The sequence below is a fragment of the Elgaria multicarinata genome, chromosome 5, assembly GCF_023053635.1.
Source record: "Elgaria multicarinata webbii isolate HBS135686 ecotype San Diego chromosome 5, rElgMul1.1.pri, whole genome shotgun sequence".
In the NCBI taxonomy this organism is placed as follows: Eukaryota; Metazoa; Chordata; class Lepidosauria; order Squamata; family Anguidae; genus Elgaria; species Elgaria multicarinata.
The window spans coordinates 113,463,833-113,484,450 of record NC_086175.1 but is presented as its reverse complement, the minus strand read 5'-3'; the positions used below and the strand labels follow the sequence as shown (position 1 = coordinate 113,484,450).

At 38.6% G+C, this 20,618-nt stretch overlaps 1 protein-coding gene across 2 annotated transcripts in view; it reads left to right on the top strand.

Annotated features, from left to right (window-relative positions):
• The window catches only part of IFT88 (intraflagellar transport 88), a 52,398-nt gene extending 31,780 nt beyond the window's left edge, over positions 1-20,618 (top strand). For both annotated transcript variants that reach the window (XM_063127057.1, XM_063127058.1), the window contains 9 exons: positions 306-414; positions 564-714; positions 2,933-3,048; positions 5,796-5,848; positions 6,835-6,900; positions 8,698-8,804; positions 12,870-12,930; positions 18,703-18,804; positions 20,331-20,618. In XM_063127057.1, the coding sequence (XP_062983127.1) occupies positions 306-414; positions 564-714; positions 2,933-3,048; positions 5,796-5,848; positions 6,835-6,900; positions 8,698-8,804; positions 12,870-12,930; positions 18,703-18,804; positions 20,331-20,452 (887 nt within the window). In that variant the 3' untranslated portion in view covers positions 20,453-20,618. The remainder of the gene's footprint in view (positions 1-305; positions 415-563; positions 715-2,932; positions 3,049-5,795; positions 5,849-6,834; positions 6,901-8,697; positions 8,805-12,869; positions 12,931-18,702; positions 18,805-20,330) is intronic.

Genomic DNA, 20,618 nt, shown 5'->3' with positions numbered 1-20,618 from the left:
CTTGGAAACACAACAGGTATAAATCAAATAAATAAATCAAATAAATAAATAGTAAACATTTGGATTGCCATGGCACATCAGGCAGCACATCTGCTGCTTAAGCTGCCAACTTCTTAGAATTTCCTCTACCCCATCTACTCAGTTTGTTGCAATGTCTGGTACAATGGGAATGAACCATCTGAAAAATGCTTCCTGTCTTTTGGCTGAATTATTTTTGTTTTCCATAATAAGCTTGTTCTTGAATTTCAGCTTTTCCATCTTCTAGTTCTACTAATGCTTCTCATTTTGTTGATTTTTTTTCTTAGGCTTAACCTATAAAAAGCTGAACAGGTTAGATGAGGCATTGGATTCTTTTCTGAAGCTTCACGCTATCCTTCGAAATAGTGCCCAGGTTCTCTTCCAAATAGCAAGCATGTATCTTTTCAACTTAATATATGAAGTACGGTACACGTTCGTTTGGAAATTTCCTTTGAATTCTCATGTGTCAGTCAGTCAGTCAGTCAAAGTTGTCTGTCAGCGATGTATCAGAAAACTGAGAAGTTCCTTAACTGACAATACCTCAGATATGAATTAATGGAGGATCCTAATCAGGCCATTGAGTGGCTTATGCAACTTATCAGTGTTGTTCCAACAGACTCTCATGCATTAGCAAAGCTTGGGGAGCTCTATGATAACGAAGGGGATAAGTCTCAAGCTTTTCAATATTACTATGAGGTATGTTTTTTAAAAAAATTGTAATTCTATACACCATACAAGGTCAAGCGTATTTAAATTGACACTTTAAAAACGCTGAGTGAATAGAATTTGAGCAGTCTATCACTAATGAAGAACAATTCTTGGTAAATTTATTTATGGAACATATTTTTAATAAAGAAGCAGTATAGTTGACACATTTTTAATGGCTAATAGCTACAGAAAAGTTAAATATTGTTCGAGAGTTTGTTTTCTAATTTCATTATTCACATGACACAGCTCCCATTAGGACTAAATAGATCTGTTGCATATGTGAGTATATGTCCATGAACCCAGGCAGTGTGACAAGAAGTTAGGAGAAATCTGAGGTACCTTACATTGGTTAGAGGTGGATGAATACACCCCTCATGTTTATTACTGGATTTTAGTTTAATTTGCCACCCATTACCCATTTATTCTAAATGTATCCTTTTAAAGTCTGTCAGACTATTTCAGAATGTGGGATGTGGTCAGCTCCAACCTCCATAGAACATCTGCTGAATTCAGTGGGAACTGAAATAGACTGCTATAATCATAACCTTTCATCCCAACAACCTTCTTAAAGTCCATATAGAGAATTTTGATTTTTACCTTCTGGAGATATACTGAGGCCTAGTGCAGAAATATCTCTGGTTCCCTCTTATCCATGAGTAAGATCTAGACCAGGAGTACGCAAATTTAGGGAGTCCGGAGTCAGGGCAATTTCCCCCCAGAACCCACTGCCTCCTGTGAGCTGCAGTCCATGGGGTACACCATTTTTTTCTAATGGCATCTGTAGCACTATGAAGTTCCAAATGGGTCAATTAAGCTTATTTGCTAAATTTTGGTGCTCTATTTTTACACCATTGTTACCCCTCCCATTTTTTATGTGCCCCGTTAATTGACGTAGGCGGTAGGGTCCATGGGTTACCTACCCCTGATCGACACCTTCACTGTTTTCGAAGAAACAACTAACATATTTTGATTACTCTCTTTTTAAAAACAACAACCACAATAATGTGGGATACAAACATTAACCCCATGGGCAGCGGTCCACATGCCAAGCAGCTACTGAATTCCAGCGTGGTTTGGGCAGTTTTCACACTTCATCACAGGCTCTTGAATAAGAGACCACACACATGACAAGTTGCACATATTAATAAGGCCTGCATCAATGCAAATATTTAAATTACAGGGCATTCACTTCAAAATTCATTATGCAATATATGTTGGTTATATACCAATATATACAAGCACGCTCTCATGAGATTAATAAATGACCACCCTTTTTCTTCTTGCTTTTAGTTTGCAGCATCTCTGTACACCGGGGGTGGGCAATGTATGGTCTTCCAGATGTTTTGCCCTACAATTCACATCAATCAGCCATAGCCAGCATAGCCAATGGTGAGAGATCATGGGAGATGTAGGCTAAAACATCTGGAGGGCCACAAGCTGCCCACTCCTTCTGTAGACTTAAAAACTACCCTATTTATTTATTTTTAACCACACAGTGGCCCTTTAGTAACAATTCTCATTCTATTCTTGCTCTGGCAGCTGCCTACAACTATGATTTTTGGTTTGTTTGCACAGGTAGGAAGGGGCGAGAGCTGGTGCACTCTTTGCTTTTTTTTTTTATTTCCAGCATAAATAGAATGAATTTGAATTGGTATTTTAGCTTTTTAGAACTGCAGTCCTAAACACACTTAAACACAATGAGATTTATTTCTGTGTAAACATGCATAGGACTGCTGTAAATATTTCTTTATGAAAATCTAAACAATTAATAATTTTAAAATGATGGAATTTCCCCTTCCAAAATACAGAATATACATCTTCCAAACAAACTGGCAGGAAACATATCCAGATTATAACTTTCAGAAAATCGTAATATAGTTGAGCAAATTCATTGTCTAAGGAAATGAATGTATTTTTGTGGACTATTGCTTAGTTTTACAAAGTTAAAGTATTTGAAAATAGGATATGTGGAAAATATGGCCCTCGTCTCAGCAAAGCCTTCTAAAACGTTTTCTGTTAATTGCAAAGCGTGCCACATTCTCTTTAGGGATTAGTTAGGGTATTAGCACACTGCTCTCATTCATCTATTACATATTTTCGGCATCTGGAGAATTAAACACGTAAATGAGTAAGATATTCCAGAAGCAAAATAAAGATGTTGTTTATCACTAATGTCGCATTTCTTTCACCTTCTTTATTTTGTCAGTCCTATCGGTATTTCCCTTCAAACATTGAGGTCATTGAATGGCTTGGAGCCTATTACATTGACACACAATTTTGTGAAAAAGCCATTCACTACTTTGAAAGAGCAGCACTTATTCAGTAAGTAATGGTGGTTGTTATGTGTTAATCACAGTATCACTGACAAGGGGATGTTATGCAATGTGGTTATATTGGGCCCAGGATAAGCGAACGGATATACGTAAATGTAATGAACTACATGTAAAGTATAATGGGTTACTTCTTCATGTGAATTATTTGCATTTTTTTATTTGTTTGGAACTTTTAAAGAAGTCATGCTGAGGCTTCTGTTTAAGCAAAAATATAACACTGAGTGACAGCATCTACCTAGGTGGTCTAGAAAACACCCTTCAAGTAATCAAGAAGGTCCAGTTATTCCGGATGGCTGCTTTACTAGGTCTTCATTGATACAAGGCAAAAGGCAATTCCCTTGAATGATCCCAGGGTACCCAAAGACAATTGATTTTCAACAATGTTTTTATTTCATAGAATCATAGAATCGTAGAGTTGGAAGGGGCCTAAAAGGCCATTGAGTCCAAACCCCTGCTCAAGGCAGGAATCCACCGTACAGTATACTTGACAGATGGTTTGTTTCTGCTTGATTAATATTTATTTATTTATTTTATTTATTTATTTATTACATTTATATATCACCCCATAGCTGAAGCTCTCTGGGCGGTTTACAAAGATTTAAGCCCTGTAAGAGTAGCAGGAATGCCAAACAGCTAAGGAGAGCTAATCATCATTCACACACGCAGATTCTCTCTTGAAGAGACAAATTAATTGCTTTGTATTGTATTTTTATAATTTTAAGACACATTGGAGATCCTTTGAAAGGTAGGATCTAAATTAATGCTTAATACAGCACACTATAGCTAAAAATATTTTTTTTAAGCTATTAAAATTTCATGGATTAGGTTTATTGATTCTAAGCACCCTGGCTTGAACATAAATTCAACTTAAGTCAGTAAGACACTTCTAAAATACCTCATTCACCCCAATGTGTCTCGTATAAAATGAGGGTCCTCTTATATGAACCTCTTGTAAATTTAACAGCAAGGATCACCCTCATATCTGGATTTTAAAACCTATTTATATTCTTATAGTAATGTGAACCCTGAGCTGTTACTGTATTTTAAATCTCTGCATTGCTGCTAGAATTTATTCTGGTTGTATTTTTATACTGTAGTTTTGAGCATCTGTATTTTATAATGTACTTTATGGTTTTAATTTTTGTGAAGCGGCCAGAGAGCTTTGGTTATCGGGCAGTGTAGAAATGTAATAGATAAATATTCTGCAGTGTTGTAATCTTCAAATAACTCTGTAGTTTTCCCTTAGAATGTGGAGGGATTCTTGGCGCCTGGTTGACAGGCCAACCAATCCTATGAGCCACTTTTCCATAACAAGAGAGTGCCATCATTCCTTGATGCCGGTGAAGTGCCAGTCTCAAGCCACTCTTCTTTTAGCATTATGCTTTAAAAGGTGGCATCATGATAAAAAATCATACGAAAGCTAACCTGGGTTTTACAATGCCTCAAACAGCCTTTTCTGTTTTCATTATTTCTTGGCAACTAAAACCTGGCAGTTTCTCACCTCCCTACATTTTCAGGAAGTGCCCAAATTCTTTGGCTCCATTTGCTCCAGAGAAAATAATTGATTTGTTTTTAAATGGTTAGGGGCCAATAAAAATATTTTTAAAACAACATCTTGAAGCTTTGCTGACCACTTCAAAACTGAAATGCAGTCTATTTATTGGATCATTCATTTTGATACTCTTTGCCCAGTGGAAAATGTATGAGTCGACTGAGTGAATTTTAAAATATCAGACTGGCTTTTGAAGTATTTTTTTCTGGCACAAGCCCCTTGGCATTTGAGATCCAGTGTAGCAACTGCAAACACACTCCTACATATCTTTGTTTGTTTGCATATTGATGTAAAACTGTCCAAAGAAGGGATCTGTTAATTATAAAACTCCTTTCTTTCTTTCTTTCTTTCTTTCTTTCTTTCTTTCTTTTTCACCTTTGCATGAAGAGTTACATATTATTAATCCTGAAATAGTAATGTAAAAAGACAGAGCCCTAATGATTTTCAACAAATAGACCATTAGCGTATCTTAATTCCTAGTTGCCAGTCTTTCATTCTGTTTCACTCCAATGGCAGTCATTCTGATATTTTTGTACATATTAATAAGTTTGAATAAATTGTACTTATATTTAAAGACATCTGGTTTCAGACATCATTCGTTTGAACAAGTGGATTATGTCATGCCTTTATGAAGCTGAATTCAGTGGAAATGATCTTGCCAAAGTTAAGCACATTAATTGCACTAGGAGAGGGGAAGGCAGCTCAGTGGTAGAGCCAAAGTTCCCAGATTCAATCCCTGGCATCTCCGGGTAGGATTAGGAAAAACTCCTACCTGTATCCCTATAGAGACTCTACTAGGTGAACAAATGGACTAACTAAATAAAAGGCAACTGACTTGTGTTTTTTTTATTATTATTCCTACACACATGTGCTTAATTCTCCCCAGTTGAAATATTTCAGTGCTTAACTTCAGCTGGACCATGGCTTGTATGTTAAAAAAAATGTTGGGCTCCATCCACCAAGCATACTGTCTTCAGTACTATTCTTTCCAGACTAAAAACTGGCATGGAAATGTAATCCCAATGAATAACAGATTTCACCTTGACATTAGAGAAAAATTATCTATCTGCTCATCCAAAAAAGGATTCATTTTGAGTAAAATTCACTTGGGTTTTCTTGGCATCTTCGATATCTGTAGAATTTTTTTGGTCAGTTTTATAACACTTTGATATATTTACCTGCAGACCAACTCAGGTGAAGTGGCAATTGATGGTTGCTAGTTGCTACAGAAGAAGTGGTAAGTCGTCTTGCGTAGCACGTGCTGGTTTTGACAAGTCATCTCTTTAACTAAAAAAAAACCCAGAATTTTTATTTGGTGTTGTTTTGTCCCTAATTGACAATTAGTCTAAAAGTTGGGGAGGGAATTTACATCCTTATCTTACGCAGGTCTACTTGGCAATAAGTTCCACTGATTTCAGTGGGACTTACTCCCAGATGAATGCGTTTAAGATTGCAATGATAATATCTATCCAGTTCTATTTTGAATTTGCATTTTGAAAGAGGCTGCTATAATGTTTAGACTATTTGTAAAATAGATTATTAATCAGTTGGACATATTTTTCAGGACACAGGGCTGGTCTTTCCTTAATCTGTTATACTATCATGGACCCTCTGTCTGAATACTACTGGCTCTCAACCATTCATTAATGTCTGTAATTAATATTTGTAGTTGGGTAATAATGGAAAAGATGACCAGTTTGATTTGTTAATGTTCAAATAACTTAAGATATGATCGTATACATATTTAGGTAGGGGGGGGGAGGCCTCGCAACTCCCAGCATGCCCCAGTCAGCTTTTTTCTGTCTACGTATGCATGGGGTTGCCCCTTCAATCTCTCAAAAGGGCAAAGCTTTTTTGACACAGGAGACCTGTAATCAAACCTCCTGTTGTCTTTTTCTTTGGCTGAAAGCATTTGTGAGAGGGGAAGGGGGCTTAGCCCCTTCTGTCCACACTGTTTCCGATTTAAATTGTTCCTCTAAAGCTTGTGTAAACTGCAGAAGGGAAGGAGAATAGGTACCCTCATTTTACCTGCCTTCACCTGTTCTTTCCTACTCTGTGGCTAATAACAGCTTTAGTGGGGGTGGGGGATGAGGAGTTAAGCTGGTGAATTAGTGTGAGTGGAAAGGGTTAAACTTTCTTCCTCCCCTTCTGCTCTAAATTCCACCCACGCTCCAAAGCTGTGTGACATGTCTATGTGTATTTAATATTTATTTTTTCTAACAGGTAACTACCAAAAAGCCCTTGATACCTACAAGGTGATTCACAGAAAGTTTCCAGAAAATGCCGAATGTAAGCGATTTTGTATGGTGCTGCTTCCAGTTTTTACGGTAGACTCATTTTTTAAATTGGATTGTGTAAGGTATTAATACATGCATTACTGCTTAGTGAGTATCATAATCCATTTACAGCAAGTCAATGACATTTACATTGTTGCTCGAATAAACGTATAGCTGTCATCCGGAGCTCCGTGCATGGCAGGGCTCCTGCATGATCAGGCTTCCCCATCCTCTTCAATGGAGGAAGTCTCTCTGTGCAAACATTCCCTGCATTAAACTGAATGGGAAAATCCTGTGGGGAGAGGATCTTTGTGCTGAATATTGGCCCTCAATATGGTCCAGGGCTTGTGCATTCATATTTTGGCCAAGGGAAAGGTGGAAGTTGACAGAATGCAGATTGCACGGTCTTCACAAAATTCATGTCTGGCTTGTGCAGACCAACAGATGCACATACTGCCTAACAGTGCAAGGCTGTGCATGATTACTCAGAAGTAAGGGCCACTGTGTCCAGTGCGGTTTAGTGCCTAATATAGAAAAATAATGATATATTTCTTACCCACTTCTCCCTTTAGATCAAGGGCAGGGAACAACATTAGTACAACAAATCAACACATCTTAAAAATTCTGGGTTTCACATTCATCTGGGTAGGCCTGCCAGAAAAGGCTAGTCTTTAAAGCTGTCTTAAATTCAGAGAGAGAGTTAAGTTTACGAATCTCCTCCGGCACGGCCATTCCACAGTCCACACATATAAGTGTGTTTAAGCGCAAGTGATGTTTATGAACATTCAAAATACAATTTCTGAACAACGAATTCTTTGAGTGCTCCAAAATATTAAAGAATTCCAGAACTCTGCTTACCAAGGGTCATTTTCACAGGGGCTGCTGAATCCCTAAGATACAGTATTTCTTCGATTCTAAGACACACTTTTTCCCCATATAAACATCTCTAAAAATGAGGTGCGTCTTAGAATCGCTGGTGCATTTATTATTTCTTAGAATCAAAGTTTTTTTTTCTGTTGGGGGTACTGTTGTGCGTCTTACAATCGATGGCGTCTTAGAATCGAAGAAATACGGTATATACTCTCTCTGAATTGTTAGCTTTCGTTAAAAATAATAATAATAGAAGGTATGTAGAACTTTAACTTACAGAAATATACAGACAGCTTGCAGGCAAGACTCTATCCAATGCCTCTTCTTGTCTTTGAGTGTTCTGATCTGTGAGTTCAAATGCACAAGTATGATTAACAAGCATTTGCCATATTTCTAGGCATCTGGTGAAATGGGCTTATATGAAAGCTTATGCCACAAGACTCCTTATGCCACAAGACTCCTTAAGACTAACGTGGCTATCCCCTGAAAATTGCCATTTTTATTTTTAATTAAAATTTTCTAGTAAGTTTAAATAACTTTCAAACAGATTCGGCGCCCTCCCCCTATCCCCTCTGCCAGTGCCCAGATACGGGCCTGCATCTTATTATATTACCATTCTGCATATAGGATAGTATTTTTATATAATCCCATGCAGCTTTCTTTCCTTTCCATGTCTTTGTTTTTCACAGCTGTATTGGTAGACTCTAGAGCAGAAAATTAGTTTTTTTCCTACCCTGTTACCATGTCTGCTAAATCATATTGTCACTGTAGAATTACGTTTTCACAACTCAACATAGAGTTAAGTGTACTTAACTCATTAAAATTATTTAAGTACGCTTTCTCTGTGTTGGATTGTGGCCATTGTTGTTAGGCGTTGTGCTGTGCTTATTATTATTATTATTAGCTGCTTTAAGTCCATTAATGTTCATTGTACCCCTAGGTTTACGCTTCTTGGTCCGACTCTGCACAGACATGGGTTTGAAAGAAACCCAAGAATATGCAACAAAACTTAAGAGAGTGGAAAAGCTGAAAGAAATAAGGGAACAGGTATGTCGTGTCATTTTTAGGAAAGTCCAAATTACACTTTGCATCTTAAAGATCTGTACACACTGCACTTAACCATTAGAACAGTGATCCTGTCTCTGTCTTATTGCGTCTCTTGGACAGCCTGACACTATGATTCTACCAAAATGGCCACTATTGTGCTGAGAGCAAATAAAAAACAAAGGGTAGAATCCAACTACAGCCCTACTTAGAGTAGACCCATTGAAATGAATAGGCAGAAGTTAGTCATGATGAACTTAAGTCCCATTCATTTCAGTGGGTTTACTCTAAGTAGGGCTGTAGCTGGATTGTACCCAAAGACCTCAAATGTGCCAAGCGAGATTCGCGGGAGGGCATTCCACATGTGGGGCATCTAACTGAGAAGTCCCTTTCCACAGTCGCCACCCACCTAATTTAAACACTAGCAAAGTGTTCAAATCTGATAGTCCAGGATGTGTGTGAACACGTGCAGGGAGCCAATATGAAAGCCTGCAGTGACATACTTTTCCTGCACACTATTAAACAGCCATCTCTAAAACAAATCACATTTTATATAATGGCAGCTTCCAGTCCAAGTGTCACTTGCAGAAGGGAAGGGAGGAGCAGCACAGAAAATGAAAATGGGCTGCATGGCAGTCTCCCCTCTACTATGCCAAATTGATAAGCAACAGAACCAGTCTTTGTAGACTTCAGTTCCTGTGTCTCTGGGCAGTGCCTCATGCAGTGCTGCTCAATGAAGGGAATGGGGAAGAAGGAAGGCTACAAGCTGTGTAGAGATGCTATCCTTTTCCTTTGTCCTTAGCAAGTGCTGCAACAAACTGGGACAAGGAAGAGGGTCAGCTTTTATTGTTCTTACATGGCGTGGCAGCGTCAACGTCCAGTGCGGGACGATGGCAGCAAAGTACCACTTCCACAAAATGCCTCATGATGGAACAGTCTTGGGCCACCTCCTGATAAGGTTATCACAGTTGGGAAGGGAGCTTCCAATTCCCCTGGCAACTGCACATGACTTTCGAGGGAGAGCTGGATCATCCATTCAGAATTGTTGTTTTAGCACGGTCATTTCAGCTGAAAACATTAGGTTAATAGTCTGCGCACCTACGAATCTCACAGACATGGTTATGCTTTTAGTTCAAGGCATTTCCATCCATCCACAGGTTCATGGCCTTAGACCTTATGGCCTAATGAAACCCACCTGCCCATTTTTATGGTACCTCCCTCCAGCTGACTTAGCAGTTTCTTTACAGGAATTTGCTGATGAACGACGTTTTTAATACTGCACATTCTGTGATTTTAAATGAACACATTGCCCACACATTTCTGTTTTAAGAGGTTTTTAAAAGTATACACAGGAGTTGGTATGGCTGTTGTTTTTTAAAATTAAAAGCCTCAGATCCACGTACCTGTTGATTAAAATTCAAATTTGATAAAGTTAACAAAATCCAAGCTGTGGATTTAAATACCAATCAGTTGTGACATACAGAGACAATTCTTGAGCAAAATTGCGGATTATAACACTGATGAAACTGGAAAAATCTTACTGCCTTTCTCACTCTAAGAAAGTACACTTTCAAAATAACTTTTAAAGTATTTAACCATTTTTATTTTAGAATTTACACTTTACAACAACTTAATTAAAACTTTTTAGTTCAGTGCCAAATATATCAGAAACATAGGAGCTGGATGGTGGCATTTTTTTTAATGAATTGGCTATAACTATTTGAATGTTTACAATAATAAACCAGTTTTGCATATTAAAATCTTGTAAATCCAAAAGTTGTTTGAAGGGCTGTTGAGGAATACTTCTGGTATTTTTTCAGCTGAACCCTTCCAACATTAATATAAGGTGTTTGTATTCATCTTTCTTGTATGAACCTGCTTTAAACTTGCAGAGATTTTATTGAAATCCTGTTGCTGAACCTTCCAAGTCTATGTGAGCATTGTCTTAGATTTAAGAATTTTATTATGTGCGACTTTTAACACCATTTTTTAAAAAATTATGCCATACAGTGACAACATGCAAAGTCTGCTTTAATGCCATTTTTATTATTTCTAGGAGTAAATGACATCTTAAGTTCTCAGTAATTTTGTAACTGGAAATACAATCTTAATGATTTACTTGGAAATTAGATGGATTTCACACATCGATATTCGTCAGATGATGACTGCAATGTCCAGTGGTGACTTGCATGTGCGAATAGCATGTATAAATAGACAACGTGATGGTTAGAGTGTTAGACTCCTAGGGCCTGGGGGAATCTGGGTTCAAATTCCAATTCAGCCATGAAGCTCATTCATTCTCTTTGTCTATCCTTCCTCTCAGGGTTGTTGTGACAATAAAATGGGGGGTGGCGAGAAGGATTATATGCACAACCCTGAGCTTCTTGGAGGAAGAGTGGGATATAAATGCAATAAATAATCTTTGGATGGGGAGTGGTAGATAAATATTCTAAATAAAATAAATAAATAAATAAGCATTTCATCACAAATTCATCACTGGTTAGGCCTCATCTTGAATATTGCGTCCAGTTCTGGGCACCACACTTCAAGAAGGATGTAGACAAGCTGGAGGAGTTTCAGCGGAGGGCAACGAAGGATGATCAGGGGTCTGGAAACAAAGCCCTGTGAGGAGAGACTGAAAGAACTGGGCATGTTTACCCTGGAGAAGCGAAGACTAAGGGGGGACATGATAGCACTCTTCAAATACTTCAAGGGTTGTTGCACAGAGGAGGGTCAGGATCTCTTCTCAATCATCCCAGAGTGCAGGACATGAAATAATGGGCTCAAGTTACAGGAAGCCAGATTCCGGCTGGACATCAGGAAAAACTTCCTGACTGTTAGAGCAGTATGACAATGGAACCAATGACCTAGGGAGGTTGCGGGCTCTCCCACACTAGAAGCCTTCAAGAGGCAGCTGGACAGACATCTTTCAAGTATGCTTTAAGGTGGATTCCTGCATTGAGCAGGGGGTTGGACTCGATGGCCTTATAGGCCCCTTCCAACTCTACTATTCTATGATTCTATGAAATGTAGAGAAATGAGGTAATGTATACAAGTGAAACCAACCCTAAATCTCATTGGTTCCAACTATATTTAAAAGTGCTTAGGGCTGCAACTTTAAGGTATTTTCACAACTGATAATAAGAATGGCTTTTATTCTTATTGGGTCATTTGTGAAGGCTGTTCATGAGTATAGAATGCAGAAAAGAGACATTTTGAAATATACTGTCTATTCTAGTCCATGTATTATTATTTTTAAATCCTTTTATTTATAGGTGCAGGAAATGAGATGGCGAAACAAATATGGGTGTCATGTGAATATGGCCTCCCATGGAAAATGAGCACAGTAGGACCTTTGGGGAGATAAATATACATAGCTTTTCAACTTTAGGGCACAGTCCACTGAGACAGTCTCATATACATGATTCTCTGAAATAAAGGGGGTAGTGCAAGAACACTGTTGCGCACTTGTACATTTCCTGTTCATTTCACCAGGAAGTTGTGCAGAAGACCATTTCAGCATATTGCACCCTTTAGAGTCTGTTATAGGAAGCCAGTGAGGTAATGTTAACAAAATGCTTGGTTTACTTGGACTTTTAACTCCCACAGTCTGAGAAGCTTGGAGATGTTTACAATGAATTCAGGCACGTAAAAGTCAGCATTAGAGTTTGACAGAAATATAGTGGGTTAGAACCAGATTTACCTGCGTGGAAGTGGACTGGCAGAAGCTAACTTCCTCATGCCCTTGCCCCCATGGCAGCGCCTTAAAAATGTCACACAAAGAGTCAGGGTGCCCAGCTGAAAGGACTGAGCTGGGAGAGGGGGAATCCCTGAAAATTGGGTGGAGACAACTTTGTGCGCAGATCTGTTCTGTCCACAGAAGGCAGATCCTGGATCCAACCCAGTGTGTTAAACTCCCAAACAAATCCACATTTGGGCTTGAAGGTCACTGGGTGGCCTCACTATCCAGCAGAATTGTGAAGTGTGCTTTGTGTATGAAAAATGCTATGGAAGTTCTTGATCATGGCATTAAACCACACATCTTCTCTTTCTTTCACTGCTCTCTAGCGTGTCAAATCTGGCAGAGACGGTAGTGCCCGTGCCCGCAGAGAAGGGAGTGCCGGTGGTGGTAAGTACTGCTGAAATGGTGACACACTCAAGGTTTCTAAAAGCAAAGTAAACGTTATCCCACGTAATAATCCTGCTCTTTCCAGCCTCTCTGTCGTCCCAGTCTATTCTGTATAGGACCAACTTGCAGGCTGGAGCCATTTGGAGGTCAGAAATGGCTGGATGAGTATATGGGTGTGCATATAGGCCTTCTGTTAAAAGGAATGGTTGTCTTGCCGAAGGCCAGCCAGAAAAGAGGATAGAAGAGAGTTTCCTTTTTTTCTGTCTGTCCTCTAGGGTCTTAGAGACATCTCAGTTTTCTTTCTCATATAATCCCAAACCTGCATTAGAGTTAGATAAGAAAATAATGTGTTAATCTCCAAAGCAAATCCCTGCTCGGCCTTGAAGTACAGAATATCCAATTGTCAATAGTAAATACCACAACATTGTATATATTAAGAAAAAAGCTTATTATTAGGAAATCAAATTGTTTGCAAATCAAACATAAAGGAAAAGGCTATATTTCTTTAAAAGCTCTCTACCATGTGGGAGTAGGGTACATAAACGCTTGAGTTACAGAGTTTTAAGAAGGGAAAGTTCATTTTCTAAAGTGACACCCAGACCTTAGAAGCAGATATCTAGCCTCCCTTGTCCAAGCACATGCTGTCCAAGAGAACAAAAGCAGAAGCACGTGAATTGACTTTGAATATCCTAAGAAACTGGAGTTCTGTCCCTTGCAGGGAAATCCTGTCAGGATTGGGGAAAGTGGCAACACAGTCATTGTTATCTAGATTGTTCAATACGTTTTGAGTCCAAAGAACTGCAAGAGGCGGTGAAAAGCCAATCGGGTCAGTCCAGTTTTGGAGGATGCTCCTATTGTCCATAAAATTCAAGAAGAATCTTCATTTCCTGATAGTCTGACAAGGAAATCAGAAAATTCCCCTGAAGATCCCAGGTAGACAGACTTGACCTTGGGGGAGCTAGGGGTGGCAACGGCCGACAGAAAGCTCTTGCGTAGGCTGGTCCATGAAGTCACGAAGAGTCTGAAGCGACTGAACGAATAAACAACAATGTGCAATGGATTGAAATACAGGAGAGAATGGCTATGCTTTCTAGACCACAAAAAGTGGCAGTGGAAAAAACTTCAAGGAAAAGTAAAACTTAAAAGGGGGCAACAGACCCAGAAATACATACGAAGATGGATTTACTTTGCTGACTTCCAAAATGGAGTTTTGCATTTTCCAAAGTGGAGGCCAGTAATGTTAAACTGGCCAACTTTAGAAATCCTAGCAGATTCAGACCGGATTCATCAGGCTCCTGTTTCTTTCCGTCCTTCCTTAATTACATTAAATTGTAACCCTGAGGGTGGTGCCATTGTTCTTAATCGATTGCACAGCATCTAGTTGTTTAGTGCATAATGAGGAGGAGGAAGAGGAACCAAAAACTTCACAGTTGCCATTTGATCAGTCAGTGACTGAACGGTGTTTTATGCCAAAATGTTGCACATTTTAAATAATCTGTTTATAATTGTAATAGTCTGTAAATTTAATAATCTATAAACTGGATGTGCTATCGTTGGTTATCTGTTTTGTTTTGGAATTCTGAGTCATGTGCATCGGAGGATTTTTTTAATGCGAATTTTCCAACTGCACAAATGCCCTGTCAGATGCACACACACACCTGCCCATGCCAAACACATTATTTCTCTTTCACAAATAGGCAGATTATCACCAACACTAGTAGGACCTTAAACTTAAAGACAAGTTGACAGGGCTATATCGATACCCAGGAAGGACAAGAGACCAAGAGAAGTACATCACTGGTTGTCACCTACAGATCCCAATTGAAACCACTGCAACAGATCACCAGTAAACTCCAAGCCATCATCAGCATAGACACTCTCTCACAAGCTTTGGGAGGCAGACCAGTCCTGGCCTCCCAACCTGAAATAGATGCTAACCAGTAATAGTACACAGAACAGAGGGACCAGACCACGCAATAGACCCAAGTGCCAACTCTTCCCCCACATCTATTCAGGCAACACTATCACAGGACCCAACAACATCAGTCACACCATCAACTGCACATTATCAGAGTTCCACTGCACATTTTTCCCCAACTGCACACTAAAAAAAAACCTGGTGCATCGCATCACCTATGATTGGTAAATTAGTCATAAAGTATGTCTATCAAATAAACTGTCCAAAATACAAGGTAGTTAAATCCGCTTTAGAAATGTTAATTGCAAAGTGAATGCGAGTGAATAGCCATGAACATGGGGCTACCTTAGTTCAGGCCTTCATTTTGGCCAAGTCAAAATATTTGCATAAGGCTTTTGTTCTATTAATAAGGCCTGGGATCAACCGCATTCCACTGAACCTCTTTATGACTCATGTTTACAACGAAGTCGCTGAGATTTGGAGAGGAGCATTAGTTCCTGGAAGAACAGCAACATTCCCTAGATTTAAACCATAGCAACAACACATCCACTACCTGGTATGCCTAATAATGTTTTCTGTACCATGCTATTGGAATGCCTCTGCTGAATCCAGATGCCTCGTTAAGTTCCCTTTTTTATTGTTCCCTATTTCATCACCCTAAATCCTCGCCACTAATATACAGGGCTTTGCATCACTGCGTTTTCCAGCCAGAGTTAAGCCCTATTAATTGCAGTGGCAGAGTTAAGTTGTACTTTAATTCAATTGTGCCTGAAAAATATTGCTGAAGGAACACCCTCATCAGTTTGGCTTTTAAGATTATTATGGTGATCAAACTAAATTTTTCAAAGATTAACATAATGAATATATGAAGTATTTAACGAGATTAATCCAGACCAATTTTTTGCATAATGCCCCCTGGTGATTGAAAAAGCATTAATGGTTATTTGGGAATTAATATTCATTATGAAGTTAATAAGTAATTGGAGTACAGTTAACCTTCCGACCTTATCGTTAATAGGCATTTGCATAGAAACACACATTTTGATGTGGTTTAATTTGATCATTAATCTGAGTAAAAGTTCTGGTTGAGTTCCAAAGGCCTCTTTTTTGCTTGTGAAAGGACTTACACATGCTCAATGAGACACTTCACTTTTTTCCTATGAGCAACACCTTGTCATATCGCCCATCAGTTTCAAAAAGTGTTTGCCATGTGGCACGGGATGCTGCCTGTTTCACTTGGGCATGCAAAACAAGCCACACCATTATTTGGATCCAAGCCACAAAAACATTTGCTGAGATGTTAGAGCTCATTCTAGCTGGATGTATTGTGCCAAGGATTAAAAATGAAAAATATGCTAGGTTTTGCTCACTCTAGCATTTGTTTTTAATTTGCCTTTTCAACAGCATGTGAAGTTAACCTTTTAGGTAATAGTGAGCGTTTCTGAAGTGAAGTTGAAGGCATGTGGATGAATGTTACCAACCGTTCATGAATACAATAGTAGACTTCTTATTAATACCATTTAATACCATTAAAAACATTACCAAAGCAAGGGGAAGTCCAAGTCAAGACTCCTCATGTACTAAAGCTCACCTATCCACATATCTTTCAAGAGGGAGAATATTGCAGGATTTCATTTGCTATATACCAAAGTCATAAGCAACATTATATTCTGATTGATGGCGAGCACAAATGGGAATAAATTTTGGGGCTAAGCAGAGATGAACAAGTTAAAGTGGTGATTCTGCTGTAGATAATGTGTTGCCTAAAATTGTATGGGTGGAGGTAGTCCCTAAAATGACCTTATATGCCATGTCACACAGGTAGCAGAGGGCTGATGTTACTCTTAAGCTGCCCACCCCACAGGGGGGTAGTATGACAGCCACATAACTGCTGAACTGAACTGTCCATTAGGCTGGAACAGCCCCATGTTTCACCTAGTTAAGTAGAGTCGGTAAATGAGGCAAACCCATTGAAATGATAACTCTTATAGCTATGGAGTTTACTCAAACCAATAGCCATGTTAGGGGCAATAGCTACTCATTCTGATCTGATGAGAGAGCAAGACTAGTCCGTCATTCATAGCACATGGCTCTTTTAAAGGTCAGTCTCTCTGTGTATTCATTGGGGGTGGGTACTTGCATATAGTTCAGCTCAGGGCTGCAGGACCAGGCCTACCCAGTTGAATTTTAAGATGACTTTCAATAATGTGCTGCTTTTAATGATGTAGTAGTTTTGAATGTTTTAATTATATGTATTTGATGGTGTTTGTATTTGTGTTGTACCCTGCCTTGATCTGGAGGGAGAGGCGGGTAACAAATAAATATATTATATTATTATTTAAAGATTAGGAGTCCAGTCCTGTTGTCTTGTGTGCAGAGGCAGCAGAGCTTTGGATTCTGCTTGGAGCTCCCTACTGCTAGAGCAATGAGAGACCTTGATCTGGTGATGACAGCTAGACCAGCCCCTTTTCTTTTTTCTTTTCTTTTTCCAAAACATCAGGAACCATAGATTTCATTCATATTTCCAAACAGTATAGATCTCTTTTTGTTTCCATGCGAGCAGAACTTATTTGCAAGCTACTTTACTGCCATTTCATATGTGGTCTTGCACCAGCCCTGACTGAATAGTTCAGGCATAGTTCAGCCTAAGAAGTGGTAAGATTGACTTTGGAGAAACGGAGTATATTTTACCTTTGGAATTATTTAGATGCTTTACAAATACTATGATTTTAATTTTTAATTGCTATTCTTTCTCTTAGTGCTTCAGCAATTAATCCATGGAAGCACAGCATCTTGGTTCTAGAAATGGTTATATAGATTGATTTTATATATATTTTTAAGAGTAACTCCTTTGCAATCTGAAACTGGTTGCGGAAAGCAGTGAGAAAGCAAAGTTAGTCCCACATGAGAGAAAATATGCATTAGAAAGCCTTGTTTTAGTGGTTGTCCAGCAGAATGAGATCTTAAGTTCCTTCACCTTATTTTTTCCTTCCTTGTTTGCCCCATAGAAAACAGGGTAGGAAGAAAGAAAACAGCAACCATTGATTTGACAGGATTTTGTAATATGACCTTGTGTTTCATGTATGGGCAAGGATCAGAGAGCTAGAAAACTGTACACAGTTGACATGATAGGCTCACACATGCTACTTGCACATGTCCTCTATTTATATGTGAACTTATGGGTCATTTTATATAACATTTTATTCCTAGGCAGTTTAAAACATATCAAAATGAAATAACCACTAAAGCAGTTGCTAAAATAATATGAAAAACATAAATAGAAGCAGCCATTACTAATTAAAACAAAAACCCACTGTCAGAATAATTAAGTTACGGCGTAATCTGCAGTTTAGCAATAAATTAAGCATTTGGAAATGCGTTCTAAAACAAATGGGCTTCCTGTGGCAATGACTTGGAACAAGGGGAGAGATTGAGTGGACCTCTCTAGGAAAATAATTCTACAAGGAACCTGGATCAAGAAAGCATCCGAGGACTACAGGGGAGATCAAGCGAGAGGAGGTGATCTGTAATTATCTATCACGTTACAGAGACTCAGAGGCTAGTTCTAAGGATTACAGAGATGCTGGCCCAGTTCGGAGGTAACAGTCAGAATCTGATCATAGTTTCATATCCTGGTTGGTAAGCAGGGTTTCAACTTCAGGTTCCTGATTCAGGTAATGGGAAGCTAGTCTTATCAGCCCAAGGTTGTTTCATCTGAACTGGACCCTGAATGTGGAATGCTTTGAACCTTCTAAATCACCATATAAGTACTTAATAGTATTGTTATTGTGCTGAAAAGCTATGCTTCTATGGTCTACCTGATACTTTATTGAACATTTTCTCTCTTCTGTCAGATCCTGGTAGTATCCCTATTAAAGGGGAGCGTCTGAGTACTAAACTGAAGTCTTTGCCAGGGACAAATGAACCCTATGAAAGCAGTGTTAGTAAAGAAATAGGTAAGTTATGTGTCTTAATAGCTTGCTTTCATATAATTCAGTGGACTCTGCAATGAAGGAAATGTTTACATTTTCAGATCATTTGTGTAATTAAGAAAAATACTACTACTTCAGTCAAAGTTCATAGCAGAGAAGCCAAGACAACCCAGGAAACTACCTAAAGTACTTTCTATCTAGTATTTTGGTCTCACAGCCCATACATTATATAAAGCTGGAATAGTCAAACAAGTATTTGAAAAAGGATTGTATATTTCCATACTGAAAGTGGTCCAGGTGATACCAATGTGATTATTCTGTATGCAAAATTGATAAACATTCAGGATCAGGCCCAATGCAATCCTGTGCACATTTACTCAAAAATAAGTCCCATTGCCATCAATGGAGCTTACTCCTAAGTAAGCGTGCATTGCACGTTATGACTGCAATCTTATGCACATTTTCTTGGGAACAGGTGCTAAATCAGTGAGACGTACATCTGTGCAAACATTAACAAAATTGAAGTGTAGACTTCCTACTTCCACTTAAAGTAGGTTGATGAAATACAACATAAAAATGCCATCCTGTAAAAGGGCAATTCCAATAACAATTCACCTCAATCCTATATGCATGCAAAATAGCAACAGCCCTGTATAGAATATGTGTGATTTTATTTATATACTAGCAAATGGAGCCAGCTTCTCGTGGCCCTTAGTTTGAGTGAAGGCACAGTCACTGCCATGCCTAGGAATGGCCCCGGCCATGGGGCACCTCTATAGCTCTTTGAGGGAATGGTTTGTGTGTCTACCCCCACACCCCATTAATCTGCCATGGCTTCAAACTGCATGGATTGCAAAGCTATGCACTAGTTAGGAAAGTCTGCTCGAGTGACTGAAGAAGTTATTGCAGGATTAAGTCACATAGACACATTTAAATTAATTGCAATTAATGTGTTTTTGAAACAAAACACACATCCCTAGGGTCCCCTTAGTATGGATGCCAAGTTTCAAATGTCTACATTTCACAGTCTTTGTTCTAGGTTGCTGACAGGTGGATAGACAGAAAGATATCCTCTAATTACTGTTGATTGTTCAGTCTGCCAAAGGCGAAATGTTCCCTTTTGCAAGTGGTAGACTTGGTGCAGAAGAGAAGATGGGATAATATCACTAGTAGGAAGGCTTCTGCAGTTTAGCAGGATTTCGAACAGAACTGTAAGGTTTGAGGCAAAGCATATGGCCACTCCTGATTGTAAAGCATGATTTTATTCTAACTTAATTTTAGCTCTGCTTTAAATCTGTTATTATATTTTAAATCTCTGCATTGCTGGTAGGTTTTATTTTGGTTTGTACTTTTATACTGTAGTTTTAAACTCTGTGTTTTATTATGTATTTTGTCATTTTAATTGTTGTGAAATGCCCCAGAGAGCTCTGGTTATTAGGTGATATAGAAATGTAATAAATAAATAAATGTTAACCATTAATAGAAGCGCTGGTGTCCTTGGGAAGAACTCACGTTTTTCATTTTTTTCTTTCTTCCTTTTTAAACCTTAGATGCTTCCTATCTTGACCCACTTGGGCCACAGGCTGAGAGACCAAAAACTGCACTAAGGAAAAAGGTGGATGAAGATGAATTTGCTGATGAAGAACTAGGAGAAGATTTGCTTCCAGACTAGCCTGTAGTCCAATTTATTAATTTTAAAAGATTTAAAAGGTTGGGGGACCTTGTTTCTTGTAGCTTTTGATAAGGTTGTGAAAAACATCTATTTATTTTATCAACGTGTATATCAACTGGATTTCAAGTAAACCCTTTTTCTAGTAATAGCTTAAAATCTTGCTAAC